This window comes from Papio anubis, chromosome 4 (genome assembly GCF_008728515.1).
Source record: "Papio anubis isolate 15944 chromosome 4, Panubis1.0, whole genome shotgun sequence".
NCBI classification, from domain to species: Eukaryota; Metazoa; Chordata; class Mammalia; order Primates; family Cercopithecidae; genus Papio; species Papio anubis.
In genome coordinates, this window is record NC_044979.1 from 181,248,127 (window position 1) to 181,275,229 (window position 27,103).

Genomic DNA, 27,103 nt, shown 5'->3' on the forward strand with positions numbered 1-27,103 from the left:
CTGGAACCTTCTGTAGGGCAGGGACGCGTCTGGCCCCATCTGGAGCCCACCCCCGGGTGATACTAGGGACGTCCCCTCTCTCCTCTCTCCCTCTCTCTGTGTGTGTGTCTCTCTGTCTCTCTCTCTGTCTCTCTGTCTCTGTCTCTGTCTCTCTCTGTCTCTCTCTCTGTCTCCCTCTCTCTCTGTGTCTCTCTCTGTCTCTCTGTCTCTGTCTCTCTCTCTTTCTGTCTCTCTCTCTGTGTCTCCCTCTCTCTCTGTCTCTCTCTGTCTCTCTCTCTGTCTCTGTCTCTCTGTCTTCCTCTCTCTCTCTGTGTCTCTCTCTGTCTCTCTGTCTCTCTCTGTGTGTCTCTCTGTCTCTCTGTCTCTCTCTTTCTCTCTGTCTCTGTCTCTCTGTCTCTCTCTCTGTCTCCCTCTCTCTCTGTGTCTCTCTCTCTGTCTCCCTCTCTCTCTCTGTCTCTCTCTCTCTGTCTCTGTCTCTCTGTCTCCCTCTCTCTCTGTCTCTCTCTCTGTCTCTCTCTGTGTGTCTCTCTGTCTCTGTCTCTGTCTCCCTCTCTCTCTCTGTCTCTCTCTGTGTCTCTCTCTGTGTCTCTCTCTGTCTCTGTCTGTCTCTCTCCACACACAGCATATATAACAACTATATTGTGGGCAGCTTTGTTTTCCCATAGTACAAACAAGTATCTTTGGCAAAGACGTATTTGACTACACTGGGAAGAAATATTTATGTGAAAAAGAACTCAGAGACTGTTAAGGCAACAGTTCAGCTCACGGCGAGGTCCTCTGTAGGAAGCGGCTGGTGGGAAAGGGGCGAGTGAGCCTGCCCGTGCGTCCCACATGGAGACGTTTGGATTGGAAACAACCAAAACATGTTTCAAGGAGACTCTTTCTGGGGGACACACTCGTTTTCAGACATTTTATTCAGCCTGGCTGCAGTTTCGTCCTCCCGGACACAGGAACTGAACTGCAGGCCACGGCGAGCCAGCCAGCGAAACCGCCTTCTCCAGCCACAGCCAGGGGGCCCTGGGCTCAGAGCTGCTGCCCGTTCTGGGGGGAGAGACCCCAGCAAGGAGGCCGTGACTCACCGGGCCAGCTCCTCCCTCCCCGCCCCCGCCCTCCCCCCGCCCCTCCCGCCCTCAGCTCTCACTCTGGCTGGGAGCAGAAGACAGCCTCGGTCTCTGGTCGGCCGCGGAGGCCCACCCTGCCCTGGCCGCGCTGTGTGGTGACTGCAGGCCCCAGACATGAGGGCAGCCCGTGCTCTGCTGCCCCTGCTGTTGCAGGCCTGCTGGACGGCCGGGCAGGATGAGCCGGAGACCCCCAGGGCGGTGGCCTTCCAGGGTGAGTGGTGGCTGGGGGTGGAGGCTCCAGACTCCCCGCTCTTTGCTGCCGGCCAGGGCCAGATGTGCGGGGTCCCTTCCCAACCGTGGAACTGCAGACTGGGGGCCTGGAGCCCCTGAGCCCCACTCCCTGCTCGGGGCGGCTGCAGCGCCCAGCTCTGCCCCACCAGGCCTTGGCCGGGGCCCCTAGAGGGTCAGCATTCTCAGCAGGGAAGGACAGCAGGCAGCTCGGGAGGGGCTCCCGGGCGAGGGGGAGCTGGTGCGGGGCTGTCTCAGCGCTCCGTGAACGCCGTCCAGCCGTGAATCCGTTTGACCCCTCACCTGGCAGTGAGTCCAGACGCACGGCCCCCGTTGTAGACTAAGTCGTGCCGCTGCTGGTTCTGAATCCAGCGAGAAACCTTCACGTGAGGTCTCATTTGTCCAGTCCCATGCCAGGGACGCCCTGCCCTTCGGGGGAGGCTGTGAAGGGTTCTGACTCCCCTCGGGGCACAGGAGCGGTCTGGGGTCTCTCACTCCACCCCCTCCCCACCGTCGCCACCGAGGGATGAGGGAAAGCCTCTCCAGGCCCCGGGCTCTGCTGCAGGCGCTGGGCTGGCGGGGAGGGGAGGCCCAGCAGAGAGTCGGGGAACCGGGCGAGAGCGCGAAGGCCCCTCTCCTCCGTCTTCGGCCAGACTGCCCCGTGGACCTGTTCTTTGTGCTGGACACCTCGGAGAGTGTGGCCCTGAGGCTGAAGCCCTACGGGGCCCTCGTGGACAAGGTCAAGTCCTTCACCAAGCGTTTCATCGACAATCTGAGGGACAGGTAGGAGGGATGCCCCGTGACCTTCCTCGGGTGCTTCTGGGCTTCTTGGAGGGTGGGGTGGGGGCCCAGGGGACCACGGGCGCGATGGCCTCTACCTCCCCTCTAAGAAGGGCGTGCGTTGCCCTGGCCAGAGCCCCTCCCGGCGCCCTCCAGAGTGAGCCGGTTTGAGCCCCTCCCAGCGCCCTCCAGAGTGAGCTGGTTTGAGACCCTGCCCGTGGGGGTGGCACCCGTCCCAGGTGACAGTGAGGCTGAGACGTAGGGAAGAGAGGCTCCCGCAGGCTGACCAAGAGGGCTCAGCGCGTTGGCCCAGCCACGCAGTCCTGCCGGGTGCCCAGCAGCCCCTCACTAACCACCCGGGCCCTGGTTCGTTCTGTGGGCCATGAGAACCTCTACCTGGGTCCTGGATTCCACATTCTGAAGCTCCCTGACTCAGGGGCCGGGAGGGGCGTCGCTCTGCAGCCCCAGGGCCCCCAGGCTTGGTTCTGGGCTTGGGACCCGGCACACTCTGCTCCGCGTTCCTCCATCTGTGCGTGTGGCTGAGGACACACCGGGGGGGAGGGAGGGGTCCGTCCTGTGGGTCCACAGGGCCATGGGGGTGGGGCATGTAGAATGGGGGCTCCCCCACTGAGACGGGCCCTGGCAATGGGGACACAGCTCAGCCGGCAAAGGACCCCCCAGTCTTCCCTGACCCTGCTGACTGGCCGCTGGGCCTGAGCCTCCCGCAACCAGAAGGGGCACAGTCAGAGGCTGCGGTAACAGCACCGTGTACCTGCCAACCCCCACCGTGCCCAGCGGGAGCCATTGGGATTAGAAACCCTGAGCTTAGTGGACGTGGCCAGGCCCGTGAGGCAGTGTGTTGGGGGGTCTGGCTGTGGATGGCACCAGGGAGGGGCGGCCATGTGGCCCAGTGTCCCCTGAGTCGCCCTTGTTGCCTTTACTCAGGCTCCCCATGACTCAGTTTCCCACCTGTGAAATGGGGCGGAGTCATCCCCACATTGCCGCTGGCATTCCTGCAGGAGCTGCGGTCACTCTGCTGAATGGGCAGGAGGGCGGGTGGGGCAGACGCGAGCCCACCTCAGGCTGGGGCAGAGCAGACCCCTGAGAGCCTCGGGCCCAGGTGCTCAGACCCCCCTGGGTGCCTCCTTCCCCCACAGTCATGCTGCCCCACTGCAGGCCCGAGGACCCCACCCCAGCAGGGCCACACGCTCAGGGCTCCTGGTCTGAGGCCGGGGGATCGGAGCGCAGGTCACCTGCTGGCCACACCCGCCCACACAGCCCTCCAGGAGGGCCGGCCTCAGGGCCACGGGGAAGTCCAGCTGTGTGTCAGCCTCGGCCAGGGTGGGGCAGCCCGTCCATCCGGGTGACGTCGCGCCCTGGGATGGGCAGTGATGGCGCCAGGGGCCGCCTGCCTGACGCCCACCGTGCCTGTTCCTGGCAGATACTACCGCTGTGACCGAAACCTGGTGTGGAACGCGGGTGCACTGCACTACAGTGACGACGTGGAGATCATCCAAGGCCTCACGCGCATGCCCGGTGACCGCGACACGCTCAAAAGCAGAGTGGACGCCATCAAGTATTTTGGGAAGGGCACCTACACTGACTGTGCCATCAAGAAGGGGCTGGAGCAGCTCCTCGTGGGGTGAGTGGCCTCCTGCCCACGCAGCTTTCACACGTGGTACCCAGCCTGGGCCAGGGTTGGCCTGGGGTCCCTGTGCGGCTTCAGCTGCAGCCTCCCTGTTCTCTTGGAGGCTGTATGGCCTCCCTGACCACTTTGTGGGCAGGAAAGAGACAGAGAGAGACAGAGACAGAGAGAGAGACAGAGACAGAGACAGAGAGAGACAGAGACAGAGAGAGACAGAGACAGAGGAACAGAGATGGGAATAGAGACAGGCAGACAGAGACAGAGAGACAGAGATAGAGACAGAAACAGAGACAGAGAGACAGAAACAGGGACAGAGATAGAGAGAGAGATAGAGGGAAACAGAGAGAGACAGAGACTGATAGAAAAAGACAGAGGCAGAGAGACAGAGAGAGAAGCGCAGAGACAGACAGAGAGACAGGGACAGACAGAGACAGAGAGACCAGAAACAGAAGCAGAGAGACTGAGAGGCAGAGAGACAGAGAGAGACAGGGCTGGTTTTCCCCACAGCATCAACACCAAGCAGGGCCAGGATCATTGAAACTGACTCTCATCAGACCCGAAGCACGCGCTGAGTTTCGTTTGCTTTCTCGGGGTTTTTTCTGGACTGAGGGGTTTCCTCTCATTCCGGCGTCCAGATGTGGGGAGAGAGGGGCTGCAAGCCCCAGAGTGTCTGGAGGGGAACGTGGCCTCCCCATGCCCAGCCCTTCCCGAGGCCTCAGGATCACAGTGGGGGTCCCAGGGCTGCCCTGTCCATCGAGCGGTACAGGGGGAGCCTCTCCCGAGGTCGGTCTCAGAGGCCCACACGGCCGGCGTGGGCCGGACACTCACTTTCCAGTGGTTGTGCCCACCTCCCGCCAGAGTTGGTGCCAAGCTGGGACCTGGGGGACTTGGAGTCGCTAGGAAGTCGTCTGCTTTCTGCAGGGGGTGCGTGGGGGACGTGGCCGCGCATGTCAGAGTGTGGCCCCGCCGTGGAAGCCACAGACAGATATGACTCCTCCTAATGAGCTCGCCCTGCTGGCCGACATGCTCAGTGTCCCCAGCAGCCCGCTCCACTGCCCTGTGACGCTGCCCTCCTTCCATCTGCTCTCACCTTCCCTTTGGGGGGTTTGATTTGGGGCACTCTAGGATCGCCCTGTTGTTTGCTCATCACACCCATTTCCTGCAAAAGCCGTAGTGACACAGCAGCCTTCAGTTGAGGCAGCTTGTGGGTAGACGAGGCGGGCATCTCGGAGGGCACCCTCCCTGCCCCTTTCAGCCTCCACTCACTGGCCGGGGGACTTTGTGCCCCGGGGCACCCCAGGAACCAAGCCTCCTTTGGGGTCATGGGTGCCTCTCCTGGGAGGGCGTGAATTTTCCAAAGCAGTTTAGAGAAATGAGAGCCACAGAGCATTATTCCCCACGGTGAGGTTCTTTTTAGTAATCCTCACGGTACAGCCAGGATCAGCGAAGAGAAACAGCTTCTCGCGATGAGACAGGGACCTGCACCTCCCAGATGGGCTTGGGTCTCCCTCCAGTTCCCCCACCTAGTCTCGGGGTCTCATGCTGCCCTCTCCTGTCCAGGGGCTCCCACCTAAAGGAGAACAAGTACCTGATTGTGGTGACCGACGGGCACCCCCTGGAGGGCTACAAGGAGCCATGCGGGGGGCTGGAGGACGCAGTGAACGAGGCCAAGCACCTGGGCGTCAAAGTCTTCTCAGTGGCCATCACGCCCGACCACCTGGTAGGCACCGCCCACCCCGCAGATGCCCCCAACCTCATGGAGTGGCGGCTGCAAGGCCCTCGGCAGCTGGGACCGTCTTTTGGTCCTCAGGAGGGTGTGGGGACTCCAGCCGGCCACCCTTGCCCCTGAGAGGCCAGCCCCTCCTGCTGAGGAGCCTGGAGCGCCCCAGCCCCCGCTCTGGCCCTGTGGGAAGCGGCCCCGGCCGTCAGGGGTCCCAGCCCTGCTCAGCCCGCCCTGAACACTGCCCCCAGGAGCCGCGTCTGAGCATCATCGCCACGGACCACACGTACCGGCGCAACTTCACGGCGGCTGACTGGGGCCAGAGCCGCGACGCGGAGGAGGTCATCAGCCAGACCATCGACACCATCGTGGACATGATCGTGAGGCCCCTGCCCGGGAGACGGGGAGGCCCACGGTGGCCCCAGGTGGAAAGTAATTCTACACCTTCCATTTCTCTTTTCAGAAAAATAACGTGGAGCAAGTGGTAAGAGCCCCCCCCGCCCCCCCGGGACCCCCAGCCACCAGCCCGCGCACGGCCACCCCCCAGCCACCAGCCCGCGCACGGCCACCCCCCAGCCACCAGCCCGCGCACGGCCGCCCCCCAGCCACCAGCCCGCGCACGGCCACCCACGCGTCCACCTGGTGTTCAGGATGCGTGTCCCTGTGCACAGCCACCCATGTGCCCGGGACACATGTCCCCTGCGTGTCTGCCCATGTGTCTGCCCGTGTGCCTGGGACGTGTGTCCGCCTGTGTGTCCACCCGTGTGTCCGTCTGCCCATGTGCCTGGGTCACATGTCACCCTGGGTGTCCCGGCCACGTGTCTGTGCCTTTCCCACTGACTCATCTCCACGCCTTCCCCCCCACAGTGCTGCTCCTTCGAATGCCAGGTGAGTGTGGCCCCCCACCCCTGACCCCGCGCCCTGCACCCTGAGAACCTGAGTCTGGGGTCCGGGCTGACCGTCCCCTCTGCCTTGCAGCCTGCAAGAGGACCTCCGGGGCTCCGGGGCGACCCTGGCTTCGAGGTGAGTGGTCACTCCTGCTCCTCGTGTGTTGTGGGGTGTCCCTGCAGCTCGGGGCCTGGGAGTGGGGGTGGCGGGACCAAAGCCTCCTGGGCACCCACGTCCACCAGGAGGGTCCAGCAGGCGGGTTCTGGCCCGTGCAGGGTGTGGGCTGTCCTGGGGGCGTTGGGGGCTTCTGAGGGTGTCTCTGTCTGCCCTGCCCTCAGCCGCACTCTGCTCAGGAGAAGGACCTTTCTGGGGGTCGGAGGGTGAGAACGTGGGGCCCCCAGTCGTGTGTGGCTCACACAGGATGACCTTACACGTTAGAATTAGCTGCTGATAATTGCAGCTTGCCACGAGACTGCTCATGGGCTTCAGATTTCTGGCTTCTCCTAATAACCATCAAACCCAGCAGCTGTGGGCCATGGCCATATCCTGGGGGTCGAGCCGTGGGCCTGGGGGGCTTCTGTGCTGCACATCCGTCCCGCCCGTGCCTGGGGGTCAGCAAAGCTGAGCAGACAGGAACGGAGGCAGGGAGTGGGGGGAGCTGGCGTGCGGGGTGGAGCTCCCAGACCCAGGCTGACCAGGAGTGATGGGGAAGGTGCTTTAAAGCCCTGTGATCCCTGAAGACTGGACGAAGTGTGTTTTTAAAAACCTGTTTTGTGAGCCAGCTTTTTAGAAAGAAACGGGACTGCCCCCAACCGTGACCTGTTTTATGTTCCAGGGAGAACGAGGCAAGCCCGGGCTCCCGGGAGAGAAGGGAGAAGCCGGAGAGCCTGTGAGTGCCTGACTGTGGGGTGGGGGCCCTAAGAAGCTGGAGGCGGGGAACGACTAGGCCTCGGAAACTTCTGGAAGAATGTCTGGGTTCTGAGCCCCAAAGTCACACTGCCTGTTCCTTACGGGTGGGAGCAGGCCTGGAGGGGCCACAGCCCAGCCCTCCTTCCACACAGCCCCCCGGGCAGCCCCTGAGCCCACCTGCCAGGGAGGGGCTGGGTGGGGAGGTGGCCCAGAGTGCTCAGGCCGGCACCATCTGGGGCCTCTGCTGTGGCTCCTTGGCCCAAATCCTATCCATAGACCTCCCTCGCCCAGCTCCACCTTGGAGCCCCTCGGCACCGTGGGCCCCGTGCAGCAGGGCCGCTCTCTCGGGTTCACCAGGCCTGGGCTGGAGGGAGGGGTGTGGGGCTGGGTGGGACTGGTCCCAGCCTCTGCCCCTCCAGGGGTGTCTCACCGCTTCCTCCTGTGTTCCAGGGAAGACCCGGGGACCTCGGACCTGTTGGGTACCAGGGGATGAAGGTACGTGCCCCAGCTTTCCTCGCCCGAGCCCGGCGGTGCCCTCAGCCCTGCGCAGCACTAACAAGCCTTCTCTTCCTCTTCTTCCGCGGGGCGTGTAGGGAGAAAAAGGGAGCCGTGGGGAGAAGGTGAGTGAGGCTCGACCTCGGAGCTGGTCCCTCCGGGCGCAGATGTGCCATCCTGGACAAGGGTGTCCCCGGGGATGAGGACAGCGTCCCTGACAGGAGACCACATGCCCGGCAGACCCGCTCCACCGCCCCTCCCCGTCCCCTCCATCTGGAAGGACAAGGACAGCCACCTGGGCACCCAGCAGGGGCACTTGTGTCACTTTCACCCCACCCCAGAGCGGGGTCCCACGGGCAGCTACTATCTCTGGAGCGGGGGTCCCACGGGCAGTTACCCTCTGCAGAGCGGGGGTCCCACGGGCAGTTACCCTCTGCAGAGCAGGGTCCCACGGCGGTTACCCTCTCCGGAGCAGGGTCCCACGGGCAATTACCCTCTGCAGAGCGGCCCCTCCCCATCACTGTCAGACCCCATGATTCTCAGCAGTGACGTTGCCCCCTTGGGTTGGGGGCACTGGAGCCCCTGCCTTGTGTGGGCCTAAGCCAAGGTTGCTCTGCCCTCCCCACCCCAAACACCCCCTCACATCCTCTTCCTGTCTCCGCAGGGCTCCAGGGGACCCAAGGGCTACAAGGTGAGTGTGGGCTGCTGGGAGGGGGGAGTTCTGCCCCCACGGCAGCATGTCTGACCTACATCTGACCCCTGCCTTCATTTTCCCGCCTCGCAGGGAGAGAAGGGCAAGCGTGGCATCGACGGGGTGGACGGCGTGAAGGTGACTGGGGAGGGATGGGGTGGACAGGGAGGGATGTGGAGGGACGGGGAGGTAACCGGGGAGGGATGAGGTGGACGGCGTGAAGGTGACCCGGGGAGGGATGAGGAGGGATGGGAAGGGATGGGGAGAGATGGAGTGGATGGAAGGGGGTGGATCAGGGGAAGGGGGGATGGGGGAGGGGAAGGGACTGGGGAGTGGAGGAAGGGAGGGATGGAGGTGGAATGGAGGGAAGGAAGGATGGATGGAAGGAAGGAATGGATGGGGGAGTGGATGGAAGGAGGGAGTGGAGGGACGGGAGTGGATGGATGGATGGACAGGGAGTGGACAGAAGGTGGACCAGGGAGGGACGGAGGATGGAGGGACAGGAATGGATGGAGGGAGGAAGGGACGGGGAGGTGGATCCAGTGGAGGGACGGGGAGGTGGGGAGGGATGGATGGATGGTGGACTGTGGAGGGTGGATGGAAGGAGGGGTGGATGGACGGGGTGGAGGATGGATGGATGGAGGGGTGGATGGAAGGAGGGGATGGAAGGTGGAAGGAGGGAAGGTGGATGGACGGGGGTGGAGGAGGGACTGGAGGTGGGGTGAGGTGGACCCTGAAAGGGAGGGATGGGGAGGGGGGTGGATGGAGGGAGGGGGATGGAGGGAGGGGTGGTGGATGGATGGTGGAAGGGATGGAGGGGTGGAAGGGGGGGGGTGGAATGGAGGGAAGGAAACTGGATAGGGGCCTGAATGGAATGGATGGAATGGAAGGGGAATGGACACACTGGAATGGATCTGTTTCTTGACTTCGGCTCAGCGCCCGGGTTAAGCAAGCAAAGGCCGTGGCTCTGGCTGGTGGTACCATGCTGCCCTCCTCTCTCCAGGGCATTCAAGGACCCCCCGGACCCAAGGGAGACCCCGGCGCCTTTGGACTGAAAGGAGAAAAGGTGAGTGACTCGCAGCCCCTGGAGGGCCAGGGCCTTCACGGTTGGCCAAACGCTGAATCGGAAACCGCTCCTGGAAGCAAGTCCTGGTCGGAGCAGGTCGGCCACCCGTGCGGCCTCAGAGGGGAGGAGCTGGTGGAGGCTGGAGGCAGGCAGGGGAGCGGCGGGCACAGGGCCCAGCATGGGAATAGCTGCCGTGGCGCTCCCGCCCGGAGCCTTCCCTGCAGCCCAAGGGCCTTCAGGCCTCCGCCATTCTGTTCCCCGCACCTGCCGCTCGCTCTGCACAAATGGGACCGCACCGCGTCACTCCCAGCCTGTGAGCCGCCGCCCAGAATGGCTCTCAGAACTGAGAATGGGCCAGGTGGCACTGAAGGCGCCAAGCAGGTGGGAGGGCGGGCGGGCAGCAGGAGTGCTGCGGGAGGGCAGGAGTGCAAGGCGGGAGCGCAAGGCGGGAGAAGGAGCTTTTTAGTCTGACTTAAAGCTGAGTCTGCCATGGCTGGTGTTTTCTCTGGAGTTTCTTTGTTGAAACCGGAAGTGCTGGGGAAGACAAGGGCGAATGCTGACCCCACCCAAATGTTCCCGGACGAGCTCCTAGAACCCAGCAGACGGTTTCCAAATCTCATCTTTGAGTTCCCAGATTGCCCTCCAGGCCCTAGATTTGAGTTTGCCAATTTGCCAGCCTGGCAAAGCTGTGCCTTCTCTAATGGGAACCGAGTCCTGCCCCTCAGACAAGATGGCCCTTGGCCGGGCCTCATAGGGAACAAGGTTGGAGCATTCCAGGAGGTTTTTGTCTAGGGTTGTGGATGGCTGAGGGTGCTGGGGGATCCCGGGCTCAGAAGGTGTTGGTCAGAGGGAGGGCCTGGTTTTGGTGAGGCGGGCCCTGGATGTGGCCTCTGGTGGCTGCACCCCTGGTGCACACCCCTGCGAGCGTGTGTGACTCCCCCGGTCTTTCCCAGGGTGAGCCTGGAGCTGACGGGGAGGCGGGGAGACCAGGGAGCTCCGGACCACCTGGAGACGAGGTGAGGAGGTGCACGGCCCCCACAGATGCCGGGCATGGGCCCAGGGAGGGCAAGGAGATGGAGCGACCATTCTACCCTTGTTCCCCACAGGGCGAGCCAGGAGAGCCTGGTCCTCCCGGAGAGAAAGGAGAGGCAGGCGACGAGGTGAGTGAGGGCTCCGGACACCTTTCTGGGGAAGTGCATGGCCTCAGCCTCCGATCCTCTTTGCTCGGGGTCTGCTCCACATCCCTGAGACCAAATACAGGGTGTCCACCAGACTAACGCCGGCGTCTGTTTCTCTTCATTGCAGGGGAACCCAGGACCTGACGGTGCCCCCGGGGAGCGGGTGAGTGGGGCAGGGGGAGCCTGTGCTGTTGGCCTTCGCTGTTGGCCTCACCATGTAACTGTGGACGTGGCCTCTGTGGCCCAGTCTGGTCCTCCCAGCACTGAGAGTCACGGCCTCCTGCCCCAGACAAGTGGGTTTCTTCACCCACACGTCCAGGACGCCTCTTCCCACAGGCTCAGAATGGGTGGGACCTGGGCAACCAGGAGATTCCTGCCTCTGGAACTGTGGGGCATGAGGTGGAGGGATGGCACCTCCCGGGGGTCCTGCTGGGGGAGTCGGCCCAGGCCAGGCCTCAAGCCCCACCCCAGCTGGGCGTGAGTTCCAGCAGCTGAGGCTTCACCCTCTGTGTCTGTCCACTCAGGGCGGCCCTGGAGAGAGAGGACCACGGGGGACCCCGGGCACGCGGGGACCAAGAGGAGACCCTGTGAGTCACAGTTCCTGGACCTGGGACCCACCCCAGAAAGGGGCAGGCAGATACTGGGGCTGGTTCAGGCCTCTGGAGCCACAGGACATGCCACGAAGCCCCTGTCGCCCCTCGACCTGGCCAGCCCATCCACATGCCATCAGGGAGGGCGGCCCCTGAAGCCGGCGCCCAGCCACGTGCCTGATGCTGGGACCTGTTTCGTGTGAAGGCGTTGCCCGTGGGCCCGGTGCCCACTTTCCCACCAGGCGGCGTCCACATTTCTGCCTCCGAGCTTGAGTTCTTCTTTGGAACAATTTTCCTTTGTTAAAATTCCCAGCGTGAGGAAGTTGGGTCAGAACCCCAGATAGGAAGCTAGGCCAGCGGGGTACCTGCCTGGGAAGTCTTGACATAGAAACCTCACCCCAAAGCAGAGATTCTGGCGGCCCCAGAGGCCACCCCCACCTTCAGCTCCATGGCCGTGGGCCTCGCTGGGCCACCCCACAGCCCAGCCTCAGGGTGCAGAAGCACAGAGTCCTTCTCTGTCCCTGTGACTTGCTGGGAAAGCTGTACTGGGCCCGGGGCGGGGCAGCTGGCAGATTCTGGGTGTCTCAGTCCTGCCGGGCTCAGGCAGAGTGAGGGGGGAAGAATGCCCTGCTGTGCCCAGCCGAGCCGCCAGGCCTCAGAGGCAGCGCCCCCAGGTGCTCCCTCGTCCGACAATCAGGACATGCAGCTGTCGTGTGCTGACAGTCGGGCGGGGCTCCAGCGGGGCCGGGGAGCTGAGCTAGGGCCAGAGTCTCGCCACCGAGGGGTGTGGCTCCCCGAAGGGGGATGGGGGATTTCTGACCCCCTCCCTGGGAGCTCCCCAGAAGCACACACCCCGTGGAGGGGCGGGGGGACGTCAAAGCAGGGACTGTGTGACTTAATGACTCAGACCGCCTTCCAGGCCCACTCCTCTGAGATCAGGGAATGAGACTGACAGCCAGGCAGAGCCCAGAGGAAGGCCGGCCACACAGCTCTGGCTTCCCAGCAGGCCGCAAGTCTGTGGCTACAAACACCTGCCAGGTCTGCAGAGCTCACTGGAGAAGCAGGGACGCCTCTGGGGCCCCAGGAGAGCTGCCGGCCTCCGGAGTGAAGACAGCCAGCCACGCTGATGGCCACGCACGTGGGCCGAGGAAACACTTGGGGAGGCCAGGAAGGAGCCGTGTGGGGAGGGAAGGCCGGAGCAGCCCAGTGACCACCTGGATAGCACGCTCTGGCTCCCAGCGTGCCCTGGCAGCTGTCCTCCCCAAGGATGGCCCAGCTCCACACTCACTGCTCGTCTCTCCTCAGGGTGAAGCTGGCCCACAAGGTGATCAGGGAAGAGAAGGCCCCGTTGGTGTCCCTGGAGACCCGGTAGGAGGCCCTGTGGGGTTGGGGGGCATTGGCCAATTTGGGTTTTGGAGGTAGAAGTGCTCCAGCAGCTCACGCACTGGGGGTCTCTTCATTTCCATTTGAGGGCATCTGTGTTCCTGTAGATCTCGTGGGTGTCCCTGCATGGGAGCCGGCTCCTGGGGTGAGGCGCAGCCTGGGCTGGGCTGGTGTGGATTGGTGAGGGCAGGCCCAGTGCCCGGGGACCTGACGCTCAGACGCTCAGCCCCAGGTGGAGAAGCACTGTCCGGGCGCCCGTCTGGGGCAAGGGTGCCTTGCAGTGAGGAAGAGGCGTTGGAGCCCCTGGGAGACACTGTGGGAGCTGGGTCAGCATTTGTTTTTCTGGGTCAGGGGCCAGGCATCACTGTGCCTGGAGGTCAACTGGGGAGTGTGAGGCTATGGAAGGTTCCAGAATCCCGGGGTGTCGGGATGAAAATGCACTCTCATCTCATTCTAAATTCCCTTCTCCGAGCCTCTGGAATCGCTGTGCACGCCGTGTGGCTTTCTGTCTCTTCCCCCATTCTGATGACTGCCATGATGGTGAATTCACTGTGGTGTTGCCCACAGGCTGGGCTGGGCTGTTGCATCCTCCTGGAGCTCACCTGCCCCACGGGGACAGGAAGGCCTCCACACGGTCACGCCCAGAGACAGCAAGTCTGTACTCCCCGAGCTTGTCTGCTTCTGTGGACAAATCAACCTTACAGCTCCATGCGTGTAGCTGCCCACCCGCCACGCATAAGGCCAGACCCTGGGCATGGCAGCTGTCTGAGACGTCCAGCAAGACGGGGCCTCAGACCCAGGGAGATGGGAGAGGCTGTCCCAGTGCAAGTCACATTTGTATTTCTGTGCACGAGGTGAAATCGTGCTTTTGTGGTGCCAACAGGTGTTACACAGCTGTTAAAAACACCTGTGTCATAGATTAGGACCAGGGCAGGGCTTGGCAGGCGGGGTCTGGGCCGTCCGTCCACCTGGTCCTGCGTGCGGCTCATGGCAGGGGCAGAAAGGGCTCCCGACACCTTCCTGGGGAAGTGCACGGCCTCGGCCTCTGATCCTCTCTGCTCTTTGAGCTCCCGGGGCTCCAGCCCTGAGGCTGATCTGACCTCCTGTGTGGTCACCCCAGGAGAAGGCCAAGTGCAGGGCACGGTGCATGGAAGAGGCCATGCAGCCAGTGGCAGGTGGTGGGGAGGGGACGGCCCAGGGCCAGGTTCCAGGCTTGCGAGGCTGCTCAAGGCCTTGGTAGCCGAAAGTCTCAGTGGGAGAAAGCGTTCGGAGGCCAGGACTTGCTCGGAGAATTCTGACCTCACCCTGTTTTATACGTTCAGTTTTCAAAGTAATTAATAGCCACTATAAGAAAAAACAAAGCCACTTTCAAAGAGTTGTGATAAGAGAGGCAGTCCCGTGAGCAGGCGGCTGCAGGACCTCCAGTGTCATGGGGCAGGCTGCACAGGGGCTGGTTGGTCCCGTGCCTGGGGTCTGGGAGCAGTCCCTAGGCTGCTGTCCTGGAGGAGGTTCCCCCAGTGCCTGAGACCAGGGCACCTCGTTACCCTTGACTGACAGTTGCCTCGCCGAGGCAGGCACTTGTTCACCTGGAGCCTCCCTGGGGCCTTTTGGGGCCTGGGATGTAGATAGGTGGCTTTGGAACCACATTTGTCCATCAGGACTTTGGGCTCCTAGCTGGCCTCCTGGGCTCTCGCTGCTCTGGGCACCTCCCTGCTCAGCTCTTGCCAGCCTTACCCCTCCCCTCCACCCCGCCCAGCACGGGGCTGTCCCTGTGTGGACACCAGAAGTGGTTGGGCCCTCAGGGCTGGTCCCAGGAGGTGCCCCCAGTGAGCTGCCTCTGCAGCTGCTCTGCAGAAACTGCCGAGTCTGGCCTCCTGCTCCCTGTGGCACACTCTGACTGTGTGTGGTGAGGTCCAGGCCTTCTGCCTCCCACTCACCTGGCCCAGGGCACAGAGACCTCCTTTCCATCCTCCCTCCTGGCTCCTCTTCTCATGTTCCCAAGGCAGGTCTCAGGGTACCAGACTAACCCCTGTGAACCCCAAGTTTGGTGGGCTTCTGGACCTCCTTGAGGCCTGTGTGCAAAGTCCCCAGTCAAGCGTGCAGTCCTAACACTGCTGGGGTGTTGACCACGCAGGGTGCAGGAGCTTCACAGCCAGGGCTGGATGCTCACAGTCGGGTAGGGAGAGCAATACACTAGGTGCCTGGTGGAGGCCACGGGTCAGGCTGGTGAATGGGCCAAGTCTGGTAGTGGGGAAGTTGTAAATATTTGAACCACCAGGACAGGCCTCATCGCGAAGCATCAGCCTAACCACAGGCCAGGGACAGGCGTCCGACCAGGCTCATGGCTGGGGCCCACCAGGGCCAGGTGTGCACGCGGCTCCCTTCTTGGCTCAGCTGGCTGCATTGGGAAGTGCCTGGGGCGCCTGGGCTAGACTCAGAAGGGCAGGGACTCACCACTGGATTGTCCATGGAGCAGGCCCTCGAGGGTGGAGACTGGGGCCAGCTCTGGAAATAGACCCCACAGGGGGTCCTCATGAGATGTGGGGGACCCAAGGAAGTCCAGCAGGCAGCCTCAGGTGCAGGTGGGGGCAGGGTGGTGTCCAGGCTCAACCCACAGCGGGTCCTGCAGTTGGGGGTGGGCTAAGGGGACCAGGCCAGGCCCAAAGGGGACCATGAGGGAGGGCAGTCTGGGGCCACTCTGATGGCAGAAGGGGCAGGTGGTCTGCGGCCGAGGAACCTGTAGCCTCACCCCTCCGTGGGGGCCTGAGGCACCAGCCGGGCGCCCACCGAAGTCATCTGAAAGAGGTTTCAACACTCGTGCCCAGGCCCTTCATCAGACCCAAGAGTGGGCCTGGCTCGCCCCCTGTGCTGATTGGACCAGGGCCGGAGCCTGGGGGCCCTGACGCGTCACAATCCGAGACCCTCAGCTTAGGGTCAGGGAGGGCTCAGGCCTGAGGGCTGGGTGAGGGCTGCGGTCCAACGTGCCACATCCATCTCTCTACAGGGCGAGGCTGGTCCTATCGGACCTAAAGGCTACCGAGGCGATGAGGGTCCCCCAGGGTCCGAGGTGAGTCCCACTCCCCACCCACACCCGCCACCCAGGAGGGGCCTGAGGGTCCAGAACCCACTCTCTGCCCGGTGCTTGCCCCGCGTCCTCTGAGGACCCCATGGTCCTGGGTGTCCTGGCTCCCGTTGGGACCTCTCCCGGCCCCAGGAGGGCCCTGCTTCCCTCCAAGGTCACCACGCCTGAGCCTGCTCCCTTCACACCTCCCTCTTCCTCCTCAGGGTGCCAGAGGAGCCCCAGGACCTGCTGGACCCCCTGGAGACCCTGGACTGATGGGTGAGAGGGTAAGTGTCCAACAGCTCGGGCCCTGGGGCCGAGGCCTGACTGCCAGAGGCCCTGGGGAGCCCCAGCCCTGCACTGTGGAACTGCCTGGGGTCCCTGACTGGGCCGGGAGCGCTCGCAGCATCACTGGCTCCTGGCCACAGTCAGCACCTGAGCCAGAGGCTGCCTCGGCAGGGCCCCTCCTGCCCTGAGGTCTGGGTCCCAGGGCCCACGGGGACCAGCAGGGTGGCCCCAGGGGAGGGAGGGGCTCTGCAGGGTCAGTGCTCCCGGGCCCATGCTGGTCAGTGGGTATCCCAGGCCTGGCTGATTCGCATGGTGACGGCTACTGTGCTCCCCCAGGGTGAAGACGGCCCCCCTGGAAATGGCACCGAGGGCTTCCCTGGCTTCCCCGTAAGTGCCCAGAGGCTGAACCCACAGGAACACGCCCCAAGCCGCCTGCAGCACCCTCTTTAGCGGACTGGGCACTCCTGGGTGGGCGGGTTGGCCCCAGGACCGCCGGCTGGCCCAGGAAGTCCATGGCCAGGATTCTGTCAGCTCAGGCCCTTCCGCAGTGCCCCCTCACAGCCTCCCCTCTCAATCAGAACCCAGCATCACCGCCCTGCTTTTCCGTGACAGGGGTATCCGGGCAACAGGGGCCCTCCCGGGATAAACGTGAGTACACCCCCTCCTCCATCTGGCTGTGGGCACACACACATTCACAGTCACAGGGACACACACCTGTGAACACACATGTGTAAACAGGCTCCCGAGCAAACACACAGGCACCCACCGCTGCCCAGCTCTGTGGCCACAGCCCCAGTCAGCATCAGCTCCAGCAGAAGCCAGGCTCATGGCCAAGGCCCTGCGAGGCTCCCGCTGTGGTGTGGCCTGTGGGTCCCCTGACTGTGCCTGGTGACTGATGCTCCCCTCGGTGAACAGGGCAGGCCCAGCCCCAGAGGCCGCCCCACGGCTCCCTAGGCCACTCCAGGACCCAGTTTCTCCAGCCCAGGAAACGCGTGTGGTGGGGAAGGGAAGAGTGCCTCCCTTATCTTTATTTTTTCCCTTTTAAAATTTCTGCTTCCTAAAAACAAAATAAAACCCATGATAACCAAGCCCTCTCCCATCACTGCAGGGCACGAAGGGCTACCCCGGCCTCAAGGGGGACGAGGGGGAAGCCGGGGACCCCGGAGATGACGTAAGTGTGGACGGGGGCAGGGCCAGCCCTGAGTCCACCTGAACCACAGAGGGTTGGCCCTCAAAGGGCAGTGGACCAGGACTGGCTGGTGGGAGGCCTCATGGGCCCCGGCTGCTGGACGCTCTGTGGACGGGGCCAGTGCGCAGATGCCCAGATGGTGCACAGCCCGTTGACACAACGCTGTTTCCTTCCAGAACAACGACATTGCACCCCGAGGAGTCAAAGGAGCAAAGGGGTACCGGGGCCCCGAGGGACCCCAGGTGGGTGGATGTGGCTGGGTGAGGCCACGGTGGGCTGCGCCTGGGACGCTGGATGCTGGGGCTGGGGAATGCTGGAAGGGGCTGGGAGAGCGGGACGCGGCGGGAGGGAATTTGGGGGAGCACGTCATCCGGGAGGCTCTGGGGGTGGGAGGCGCCGGTCGCCAGGGTCTGGTGGTGGCCAGGGTCGAGGTGGTGGCCAGGGCAGCAGAGCTGAGCCCAGGGAGACAGCAGGTCCTCAGGGTGGGCCCCACCTGGGATGGTCGCCTGGACCACCAGTGTGCGAAGCCCCAGCTGCCCTCACAGGACCCTCACTGAGGACAAGGGGCTGGGCAGGGAGGGGCTGGGCAGGGAGGGGTGGGGGGGTGGGCTTGATGCGGGGTAGGGGTCCCGGGGGTGGGGCCTGTCTCAGCTCAGGAAGCTCAGTGGGCACCTCGCCCTCAGAGCTCCTCTACCCCGTTTCTCGGACAGGGACCCCCAGGACACCCAGGACCGCCCGGGCCAGACGTAAGTGGGGCTCTGTGAACATCGCTGGGGGCGACCACTGCAGCCTCCATCCCTTGGGGTGTGGGTCCTGTCCGTGGGAGCTCCTGTAGATGCTGCTCACAAGGGGGGTGGGTTGTGGAAGAAGAGCTGGTGCCAGGCCATGAGGACACGTGAGGATCATGGGGGGACACATGACAGCCGTGGGGGGGACATGTGAGGATCATGGGGGGACACGTGATGGCCATGGGGGGACACGTGAGGATCATGGGGGAAACTGTGACAGCCATGGGGACACACAACCACCATGGGGGGACACGTGAGGATCATGGAGGGACACATGACGGCCGTGGGAGGACACGTGAGGATCATGGGGGGACACGTGATGACCGTAGGGGGACCCATGAGGATCATGGGGGGCCTGTATCCATGAGGACCATGAGGGGACCCATGGTGGCCACAAGGAGACCCATGACAGCACTGTTTCTGGGACCATGTCAGGGGTCCAGCCCTGTAGCAGGGGTGTAGTGGGCAGAGCTGGGCACACCTGCAAAGAACCCCGTGCCCAAACCCAGCCCTGTGGGGGCCCTGGGGAGGGTGACCTGGAGAACCAGTAGCCCACAGTCCCCGCTGGGAGGGGCTGTCCATGGCCTCAGGACCCTCGTCTATCCCTCCCCAGGAATGCGAGATTTTGGACATCATCATGAAAATGTGCTGTGAGTATCTCTGAGAAGCCGTCCTTCTTAGGGAGAGCAGGGCCACCAGCCCGGCCTGTTCCACTCCTAGAAGGGTCTCTCCACTGTTGGGGGCCTGGGTCTCTGAGTACATCCTTGAGGAGGCTCCTCAGCCAGCCCCTACCGACCTCCGAAGCCCTCCCAGGCCCCCAGGTCCCTGTACAGGCTGAGAGTCCCCGGTGCCCGGCAGAGCTGCCACGTGGGGAGGGCGGCCAGGGAGGCAGGGAGGCGGGGAGGCGGGGAGGCTGGGAGGGAGGCCAGGGAAGGGGGGAGGCTGCCCTGAGAGCAGGAGTCTTTCTGACGTGGGCAGGATGCGGCCCTGACTATGGTCTAACTGACCCTTTCTCTTCTCCTCAGCTTGCTGTGGTGAGACCCGTGCTCTGGCTTCTGAGAGAATGGATCCCAGGGATGGGGGAGCGAGGCCTGGGTCCCACGCATGTCACAGGACAGCACGTGGCACCCTGGTCCCTGCCCACAGCTCCTTGCACCTGTCCACCCCTCTGGGGTCTGCTCCAAGCCAGCAGAGTCCCGGGTGCTGGGCTGGGCCCCTCCATCTTTCACCCATAACTGAAATAACCAGGGGCAGGCTGGGGGTCCCTGCTCCATCGTTCTGGCCCACAGGCCCCACGCCCAGCCTGGCTGAGCATGAGCCCCTGACCAGCCACCCGGCCCGGAGGCCGACCATTGGGAGCCATGGGAGAAGTGTAGGCTCGTCCTAGGAGCTGAGACAGGCGGGACCAGTGTCAGGCGATGACGTGGCAGCCAAGGAGGGGCCAAGAGGCGGGAGCGGCCCTCAAACCTCGGCGGCGCTTCCATCTCGGCCCGCTCAAATCTTGCATCCTCGTGCATCGGCAAATCAGCATTCATCATCCGGCATTCCATCATTTCATCACACAGCCCCTGCCTCTGGGAATGCGGCCATCGACCTGCTCTTCGTACTGGACAGCTCAGAGAGCATCGGCCTGCAGAACTTCGAGATTGCCAAGGACTTCGTCGTCAAGGTCATCGATCGGTTGAGCCGGGACGAGCTGGTCAAGGTGAGGCCTCGCCCCTCCCGGCTTTGCCCAGCGCAGGTGCATCCCGGCCCTGCCAGCCGCCCTTGCCAGGGCCAGACCTCAGCCTCCCGAGGCCGTCGCTGCATCCCTGTGACTTCCCTGCTCATGAGGAGGATGCCAAGCACGCGCCAGTCCGTCCGGGCCTCCAGCTCCACCTGGCGAGGCTGGCCCATTCTACACAGGCACCCCAGATGAGGGAGGGGCCCCCCTCTCCTTGAGGGCCAGCAGTCTGGGGTACTGAGTTCTGGGGGTCGGCTTGTCCCTCGTGGACAGAACCTATGAGGGCATCATCCACCAAGGAAGATTGGTTTGCGGGGTACCCAGGTTCCAGGGGCTGTGCCACCCCCTGGGCACCCGGAGCCAGTCACAGGGGACCCAGGTCCTGAGGTCCTGGGGGCTGTGCTGCCCTCTGGGCACCCGCAGCCAACAGAGTCATCCCTGGGAGGCTTATGCAGACCTGGGGTAGTGCTCCCATCCTGACTCCGGCGCCGGTCCCACAGTTTGAGCCGGGACAGTCGTATGCAGGTGTGGTGCAGTACAGCCACAGCCAGATGCAGGAGCACGTGAGCCTGCGCAGCCCCAGCATCCGGAATGTGCAGGAGCTCAAGGAGTGAGTGCCCACAAATGGCCAGGGCCCTCCCACCCCTCGCCCCGACCCTTGGCCCCGCGGCGAATCAGCCCTGACCCCTGATCCCAGGTGGGCTCGGCCCCGCGGCAGGCCTGGCCCCAACCGGCCCCTCCCACCCCTTCCTGTGCAGAGCCATCAAGAACCTGCAGTGGATGGCGGGCGGCACTTTCACGGGGGAGGCCCTGCAGTACACGCGGGACCAGCTGCTGCCACCCAGCCCGAACAACCGCATCGCCCTGGTCATCACTGACGGGCGCTCAGACACCCAGAGGGACACCACGCCGCTCAACGTGCTCTGCAGTCCAGGCGTCCAGGTGGGGTGGCCACCCCCAGGCTGCACCTGGCCCGCCTAGGGCGCCCCGCCAGCCAGGGTGGCCTTGTCCCCAGAAAGACGAGGGCAGAGCGGGCTGCACCACACTGACACCGTCTGTCCCCACAGGTGGTCTCCGTGGGCATCAAGGACGTGTTTGACTTCGTCCCGGGCTCCGACCAGCTCAATGTCATTTCTTGCCAAGGCCTGGCACCATCCCAGGGCCGGGCCGGCCTCTCGCTGGTCAAGGAGAACTATGCAGAGCTGCTGGAGGACGCCTTCCTGAAGAATGTCACCGCCCAGATCTGCATAGGTACGCCCAGGGCTGTCCCAGATCTGCGTAGGTGCACGGGGCGTCCAGGCGTGTCCCAGATCTGCATAGGTGCACGGGCCGCCCGGGCTGTCCCAGGTCTGTGTAGGTGCACGTGGGGCGCCCGGGCTGTCCCAGATCTGTGTAGGTGCATGCGGGGCGCCCGGGGCTGTCCCAGACAGAGGCCTCCTCCCAGCTCACTGTGACCTCCATGGGCACGGCCACCCCTGTGCTCAGCCGGAGGTCCTGGGACTTCTCCTAGGGGTTATAGGTGGAGCAGTGGGCCCACACTGCATGGTTTTTCTCTTTTACAGATAAGAAGTGTCCAGATTACACCTGCCCCAGTGAGTACCTCAGTGGCCCAGGCACATGGGGAGGAGAGCACCGTGGCTGGGGCGGGGGCTCTGGGAGGAGGGGGCTCTGGGAGGAGGGCCTGGCAGTCACAAGAGCAGGTGCATGGCTCACTCTGGTGGCTGAGCACCACCGTGCCGTGCCCTCTCTGGGGAGCTCGGACGCCCTCTGGCCGGCCCACTGCGGCCTCATGCTAACGTCTGCCCACCCTGCTCTGCAGTCACGTTCTCCTCCCCCGCTGACATCACCATCCTGCTGGACGGCTCTGCCAGCGTGGGCAGCCACAACTTTGACACCACCAAGCGCTTTGCCAAGCGCCTGGCCGAGCGCTTCCTCATGGCGGGCAGGACGGACCCCGCCCACGACGTGCGGGTGGCTGTGGTGCAGTACAGCGGCACAGGCCAGCAGCGGCCAGAGCGGGCGTCGCTGCAGTTCCTGCAGAACTACACGGCCCTGGCCAGTGCTGTCGATGCCATGGACTTTATCAACGACGCCACGGACGTCAACGACGCCCTGGGCTATGTGACCCGCTTCTACCGCGAGGCCTCGTCTGGTGCCGCGAAGAAGAGGCTGCTGCTCTTCTCAGATGGCAACTCACAGGGCGCCACGCCCGCGGCCATCGAGAAGGCCGTGCAGGAGGCCCAGCGAGCGGGCATCGAGATCTTCGTGGTGGTCGTGGGCCGCCAGGTGAATGAACCCCACATCCGCGTCCTGGTCACCGGCAAGACGGCCGAGTACGACGTGGCCTACGGCGAGCGCCACCTGTTCCGTGTCCCCAGCTACCAGGCCCTGCTGCGCGGTGTCTTCCACCAGACCGTCTCCAGGAAGGTGGCACTGGGCTAGGCCGCCCCGCACGCAGGCCCCAAACCCTGTCCTCCCACCCATCTCCACCCATCACTAAACAGTAAAATGTGATGCGAATTTTCCCGACCAACCTGATTTGCTAGATTTTTTTTTTTTTTTTTTTAAAGAAAAGCTTGGAAAGCCAGGACACAACGCTGCTGCCTGCTTTGTGTAGGGCCCTCCGGGGCTCAGCCCTGAGCTGGTGTCACCTGTGCAGGGCACTCTGGGGCTCAGCCCTGAGCTGGCGTCACCTGTGCAGGGCCCTCTGGGGCTCAGCCCTAAGTTGGCGTCACCTGGGCTCCCCGCCCCGGGCCCTCCTGCCCTGCCCTCCTGCCCGCCCTCCCTCCTGCAGCTCCTTCCCTAGGCACCTCTGTGCAGCATACCAGCCTGAGCCAGACGCCCTCTCGGGACCCGTGCTGCACACCTCCCTCTCCTTTGTCCCCATAGCCGGCTTTTCCCACCAATCCTCACCTAAGTTACTTTACAATTAAAGTCAAAGCAAGCTTTTCTCCTCAGCTTGAGGCAGCCATTGGAGTCTGTCTCGTTTTGGGAAACCAAGGTCAGGAGGCCGCTGTAGACATAAATCTCGGTGACTTGGCCCTGTCTCCTGAGTGTCCTGCTGGTGACCGGCCTGGACCTCGGCCCCACAGCCCTAGCGGCTGCTGCTGACCAGCACTGACCCCGACCTCAGCGAGTACTCGCAGGGGCGCTGGCTGCACTCAAGACCCTCGAGATTAAAGGTGCTAACCCCATCCGCTCCTCCCTCCCGAAGAGACTGGGGCCTGGACTGGACATGAGAGCCCCTTGGTACCACAGAGGGCTATGTCTTACTAGAAACAATGCAAAACTCTCCTTCCTCAGAACAGTGACGTGTTCGATGTGTTATCAAAGGCACCCTTTCTATGTTCGTGTTAGTTTTGCTCCTTCTGTGTTTTTCTCTGAACCATATCCATGTCGCCAACTTTTCCAAATAAAGGTTTTCACTCCTCTCCCTGTGGTTATCTTCCCCACAAAGTAAAATCCTGCCGTGTGTGCCAACGGAGCAGGCACAGGAGGTTGGGGGAGTGTGTGTGCGTGCCCGCTCCCAACCCCCATCACCACCAGTCCCAGGCCAGAACCAGGGCTGCCCTTGGCTACAGCTGTCCATCCATGCCCCCGATCTGCGTCTGCGTCGGTGACATGGAGATGACGCTGCACCTGTGGACAGAGAGGAGCTGAGGAGGCATCACCCTGGGCTTTCAGGCCTCAGTGGTCTGGGGCCGGCCACATCCACCAAGGTCAACCACAAAGGCCAGCCCCAGGTTCTAGGCTTGGTACTGAAATACCCCTGGGAGCTCACAAGGAGAGTTGAGATCCTGCAGGGCCCAGAGGAAGAAGTCCTGGGAGGCTCCACCTTTGGGGCAGAGCAAGAGGAGGATGGAAGGTGGAGGGCGGAGGGCAAAGGCAGCGGGGCTCATCCTCAAAGAAGTTCGTAGCCCCTGAATCCCAGAATCTGGGGTGCACGGTTGTTCCTGGGGGTCCTTGGGGGACTAAGAGGATCGGCCAAAGGCTGGGCTGGAGGAGGGCAGCGGGAATGGGCATCGAGGGTGAGGGTGGGGCTTCCTGAAGGCCCTCACCTGCAGCGACCCTGGCGAGCCCCTCAGGTGCCACAGGCAGGGACATGCCTTGCTCGGTGCATCACACCATGTGGCCAGCAGAGCTGCAGGGAAATGCCGGGGACCCTGCATTTCCGTTTCAGGTGGAGAACAAGCGCCCCTCACAGAACTGCAGGGAGAGAGCGGCCCGGGGCAGACGCAGTGAGGTGGTGGCCCAGCCCCTCCCGGCTGCCCCATGGGTATCACACTGCAGCTGCGGCCCTGGCGTGAGGAGGGCTGGGCTGGGCCAGCAGGATGTTCCCTCATGGTGCGAGGCCCACACTCTGCGTGGAGCTTCCCTGTGCCCAGGTTACCCTGCAAGGCCCTCTGAGAGGCTTCCTACAGCTGCGGCCCCCACACAGCCCCGGCCCAGGCCCGCTCTTCCCCATCCCAGTTTCTTCGCACTGTATATGGCCAGGCTACCCTGACGCGGCCCTGAGCCCTTGTCCTGGCTTTCTCCCCTGTAAGCCAGGTGAATGACTCCATGGCACTCACCTGAGAGGGCTGCGGTGAGACCCAGGCCCCTCGTGCCCACTCGGCCAGCAGCCCCTGCCTGGCAGGAGCTGGGAGGAGGCTGGCGCGGCCAGACGGGAGCGGCCTGTCCTGGAGGAGGCCCGGAGACCCTGGTGGGAGGGTCTCTCCCAAGTGCTCTCTCCGGGAACCCCTTCCCCTGCGCCTGCCCTGCACGGACCTCTCCAGGTCACCGCTGGGTTGCACACGGGGTTCAGGGGGTCCTTGAGGTGGGGCCCCTGTTCCCGGTCCCAGCTGGGTTTCTCCTGAACCTCAGCCCACCCTCAACTGCGAGCGTTCCCATCCCAAGGCAGGAGGGGCTGTGGGGGTTACCAAGGCCTGGGTTGCAGAAACCCCCAGCCACCACGCAGACCCCCATGGGGCCCAGGGAAGCTCCTGGCCTCACACTGCACCTCACACTTCCTGTGGGGGCCGACTCCAAGGTCCCGGCCTCTCATCTTGTAGAAACTGAGGCACAGGAGGGACACACACTCCCACGGCTAGTCAGCATGGCCCTCACACCTCCCGCTGGACTGACACTTGGCCAAGCTCCGGCTCAGCCCCAGCCCCTGGGGCTCCTGCTCCCCGGCCCCCAGCCCCCAGCCCCCATGTACACCTCCTGCCTCAGCCCTGGAGGCCGCTCGGCCCCAAATAATCAGACAATTCAACAGCAAAACTACCTTTTCCAGGCTGGCAGGACTCTGGGCAAACCCCTGCAACAGCCCCCTGCCCTGTCACAGCCACCCCTGCCTCCCAGGCACCGAGACCCCACCATCAGGTCCCAGCCTTGGTTCATCTCCAAGCACCCCGTGTGTCGGGATGGCAATGCTGGCTGAGCCCCTGCATCCCCACTGGAGCCCCTCGGGGGCTCTCTGGCCACCCACGTCTCTCCCTCTCCCTCCCACTCCTCCCAGCAGCTGGGACTCTGACTCCCCAGGCTTCGGGGTCAGGAGCAAATCAGGCCTGGATGGGCTGGGGCTGGCCAGATCCAACAAGGTCAACCCAAGAGGACCAGCCCAAGGCTCTAGATTTGGTACTAAAACACCTCAGCCAAGGGGCCTTAGGGCTGCTGTGTCCAGAGTGTGTCCAAGACCCTCTTCCTGAAGGGATGTGAGAAGCCACGAATGTGAGCTTCCTGTGCATTCAGCCATTCTCACACTGCTCTAAAGAACTGCCCAAGACTGGGTGATTTTTTTTTTGATTTTTTTTTTTTTTGAGACAGAGTCTTGCTCTGTTGCCCAGGCTGGAGTGCAGTGGTGCGATCCAGGCTCACTGCAAGCTCCGCCTCCTGGGTTCACGCCATTCTCCTGCCTCAGCCTCCCGAGTAGCTGGATTACAGGCACCTGCCACAATGCCCCGCTAATTTTTTTTGCATTTTTAGTAGAGACGGGGTTTCACATGTTAGCCAGGATGGTCTTGATCTCCTGACCTAGTGATCTGCTCTCCTTGGCCTCCCAAAGTGCTGGGATTACAGGCGTGAGCCACCAAGCCCAGCTAAGACTGGGTGATTTATAACTAAAAGAGATTCCATTGACTTACAGTTCCACGTGGCTTGGGAGGTCTCAGGAAACTTACAATCACGGCAGAAGGGGAAGCAAACACGTCCTTCTTCACATGGCAGCAGGAGAGAGAAGCATGAAGGAGGAACTTCCAAATACTTATAAAGCTGTCAGATCACAAGTGAACTCACTCACTATCACAAGAACAGCACGGGGGAGGCCACCCCCGGGATCCAGCCACCTCCCTCCCTCAACACGTGGGGATTACAATTTGAGATGAGATGTGGGTGGGGACACGGAGCCAAACAGTATCACCTGCTTCAAGAAGGGAAGTGCCTTGAACCCTGAACCATCCTCCAAGCTGGTGGCCGCACTGTGCTTCTCACCTGTGGACTCCCAGGTCAGGAGGAGGTGCTAGGACCCCCTTTTGTTCTGGGTGTTCCCCATACAGAGCAGCTCGACTTTGAAAAAACAGTTAGGAAAGAAACCTTAGCCCATCAGGCCCATGCTTGTTCCTGGTTTAGAAAAGTAATGTTTCAGATCATCACACTAAGTCTCCAGATAGGAGGGCGAAGCCAGTCACCCCGATGCTCTGAGTGATCAGAGACCCCAATCCTTCCTGGGCCGTCCCCAGCATGGCTCCCTGACTCCTAGGTCAAAGCAGGCTCCTGCACCTTCCTGGCCCCTCCTGTCCTGGTGCAGGAGGAGCTGGGACCCACTGGCCTCAAGAAGGCAGGGGATTGGCCGGAGGCACAGAGCCCTAAGATCTCAGGCCTGTCAGGAGGGTCTCCCCCTGCAACCATCCATCCTGATCCAGAACCGTGGGGGCAGTGCCAGGCTTGGGCCTCTCCTTGGGAGCCTCTGGCTGCAGTTCCCTCCCAGGAAGCATCCTCGAGGGGACAGGGACCCAGGGGATCTGAGGGAGCACTGGGGTCTAGCAGACTGTGGGGGTCCCAGGTGTCTCCCCAGCCCCCTTCCAGCCCTCACCAGCTCCCCTGTAAGGCCAGCCCCACCTGCCTACCTCAAAAGCTACCCTAGATCCAACAGCCTGAGCTGGGGACATACAGGGCCTATTCGCCCACCTCGGGACCCCTATAGCTGAGAGCCATCCTAACCACCATCCGTCACCGGGGGTTGGGGGTGGATGGAGGTCTGAGGCCGCTTTTGTTTTTCCTTCTGCCACTGCAGCTATGATGGCCCAACGCTGTGGTCTGCTCTCATCCACGTCGATGAAAAATGACCCCAGCTGTGGCTTTGCTGTGAACCTTTCCTGGA

At 63.2% G+C, this 27,103-nt stretch overlaps 1 protein-coding gene across 1 annotated transcript; it reads left to right on the forward strand.

Annotated features, from left to right (window-relative positions):
* Window positions 1-1,118: 1,118 nt before the first annotated feature.
* COL6A1 (collagen type VI alpha 1 chain) lies at window positions 1,119-23,174 on the forward strand. Its single transcript, XM_031665884.1, has 34 exons — window positions 1,119-1,332; window positions 2,003-2,132; window positions 3,571-3,771; window positions 5,335-5,494; window positions 5,746-5,874; window positions 5,958-5,978; window positions 6,362-6,382; window positions 6,473-6,517; window positions 7,218-7,271; window positions 7,742-7,786; window positions 7,885-7,911; window positions 8,451-8,477; window positions 8,571-8,651; window positions 9,427-9,543; window positions 10,497-10,559; window positions 10,650-10,703; window positions 10,849-10,884; window positions 11,246-11,308; window positions 12,617-12,679; window positions 15,699-15,761; window positions 15,980-16,042; window positions 16,380-16,430; window positions 16,656-16,691; window positions 17,152-17,214; window positions 17,409-17,474; window positions 17,943-17,978; window positions 18,634-18,670; window positions 19,046-19,054; window positions 19,586-19,725; window positions 20,244-20,353; window positions 20,502-20,685; window positions 20,811-20,994; window positions 21,306-21,335; window positions 21,563-23,174. The coding sequence occupies exons 1-34, from the start codon at window positions 1,236-1,238 to the stop codon at window positions 22,183-22,185; spliced, it is 3,129 nt and encodes a 1,042-aa protein (XP_031521744.1). The 5' UTR covers window positions 1,119-1,235; the 3' UTR covers window positions 22,186-23,174.
* The last annotated feature ends 3,929 nt before the right edge of the window (window positions 23,175-27,103 follow it).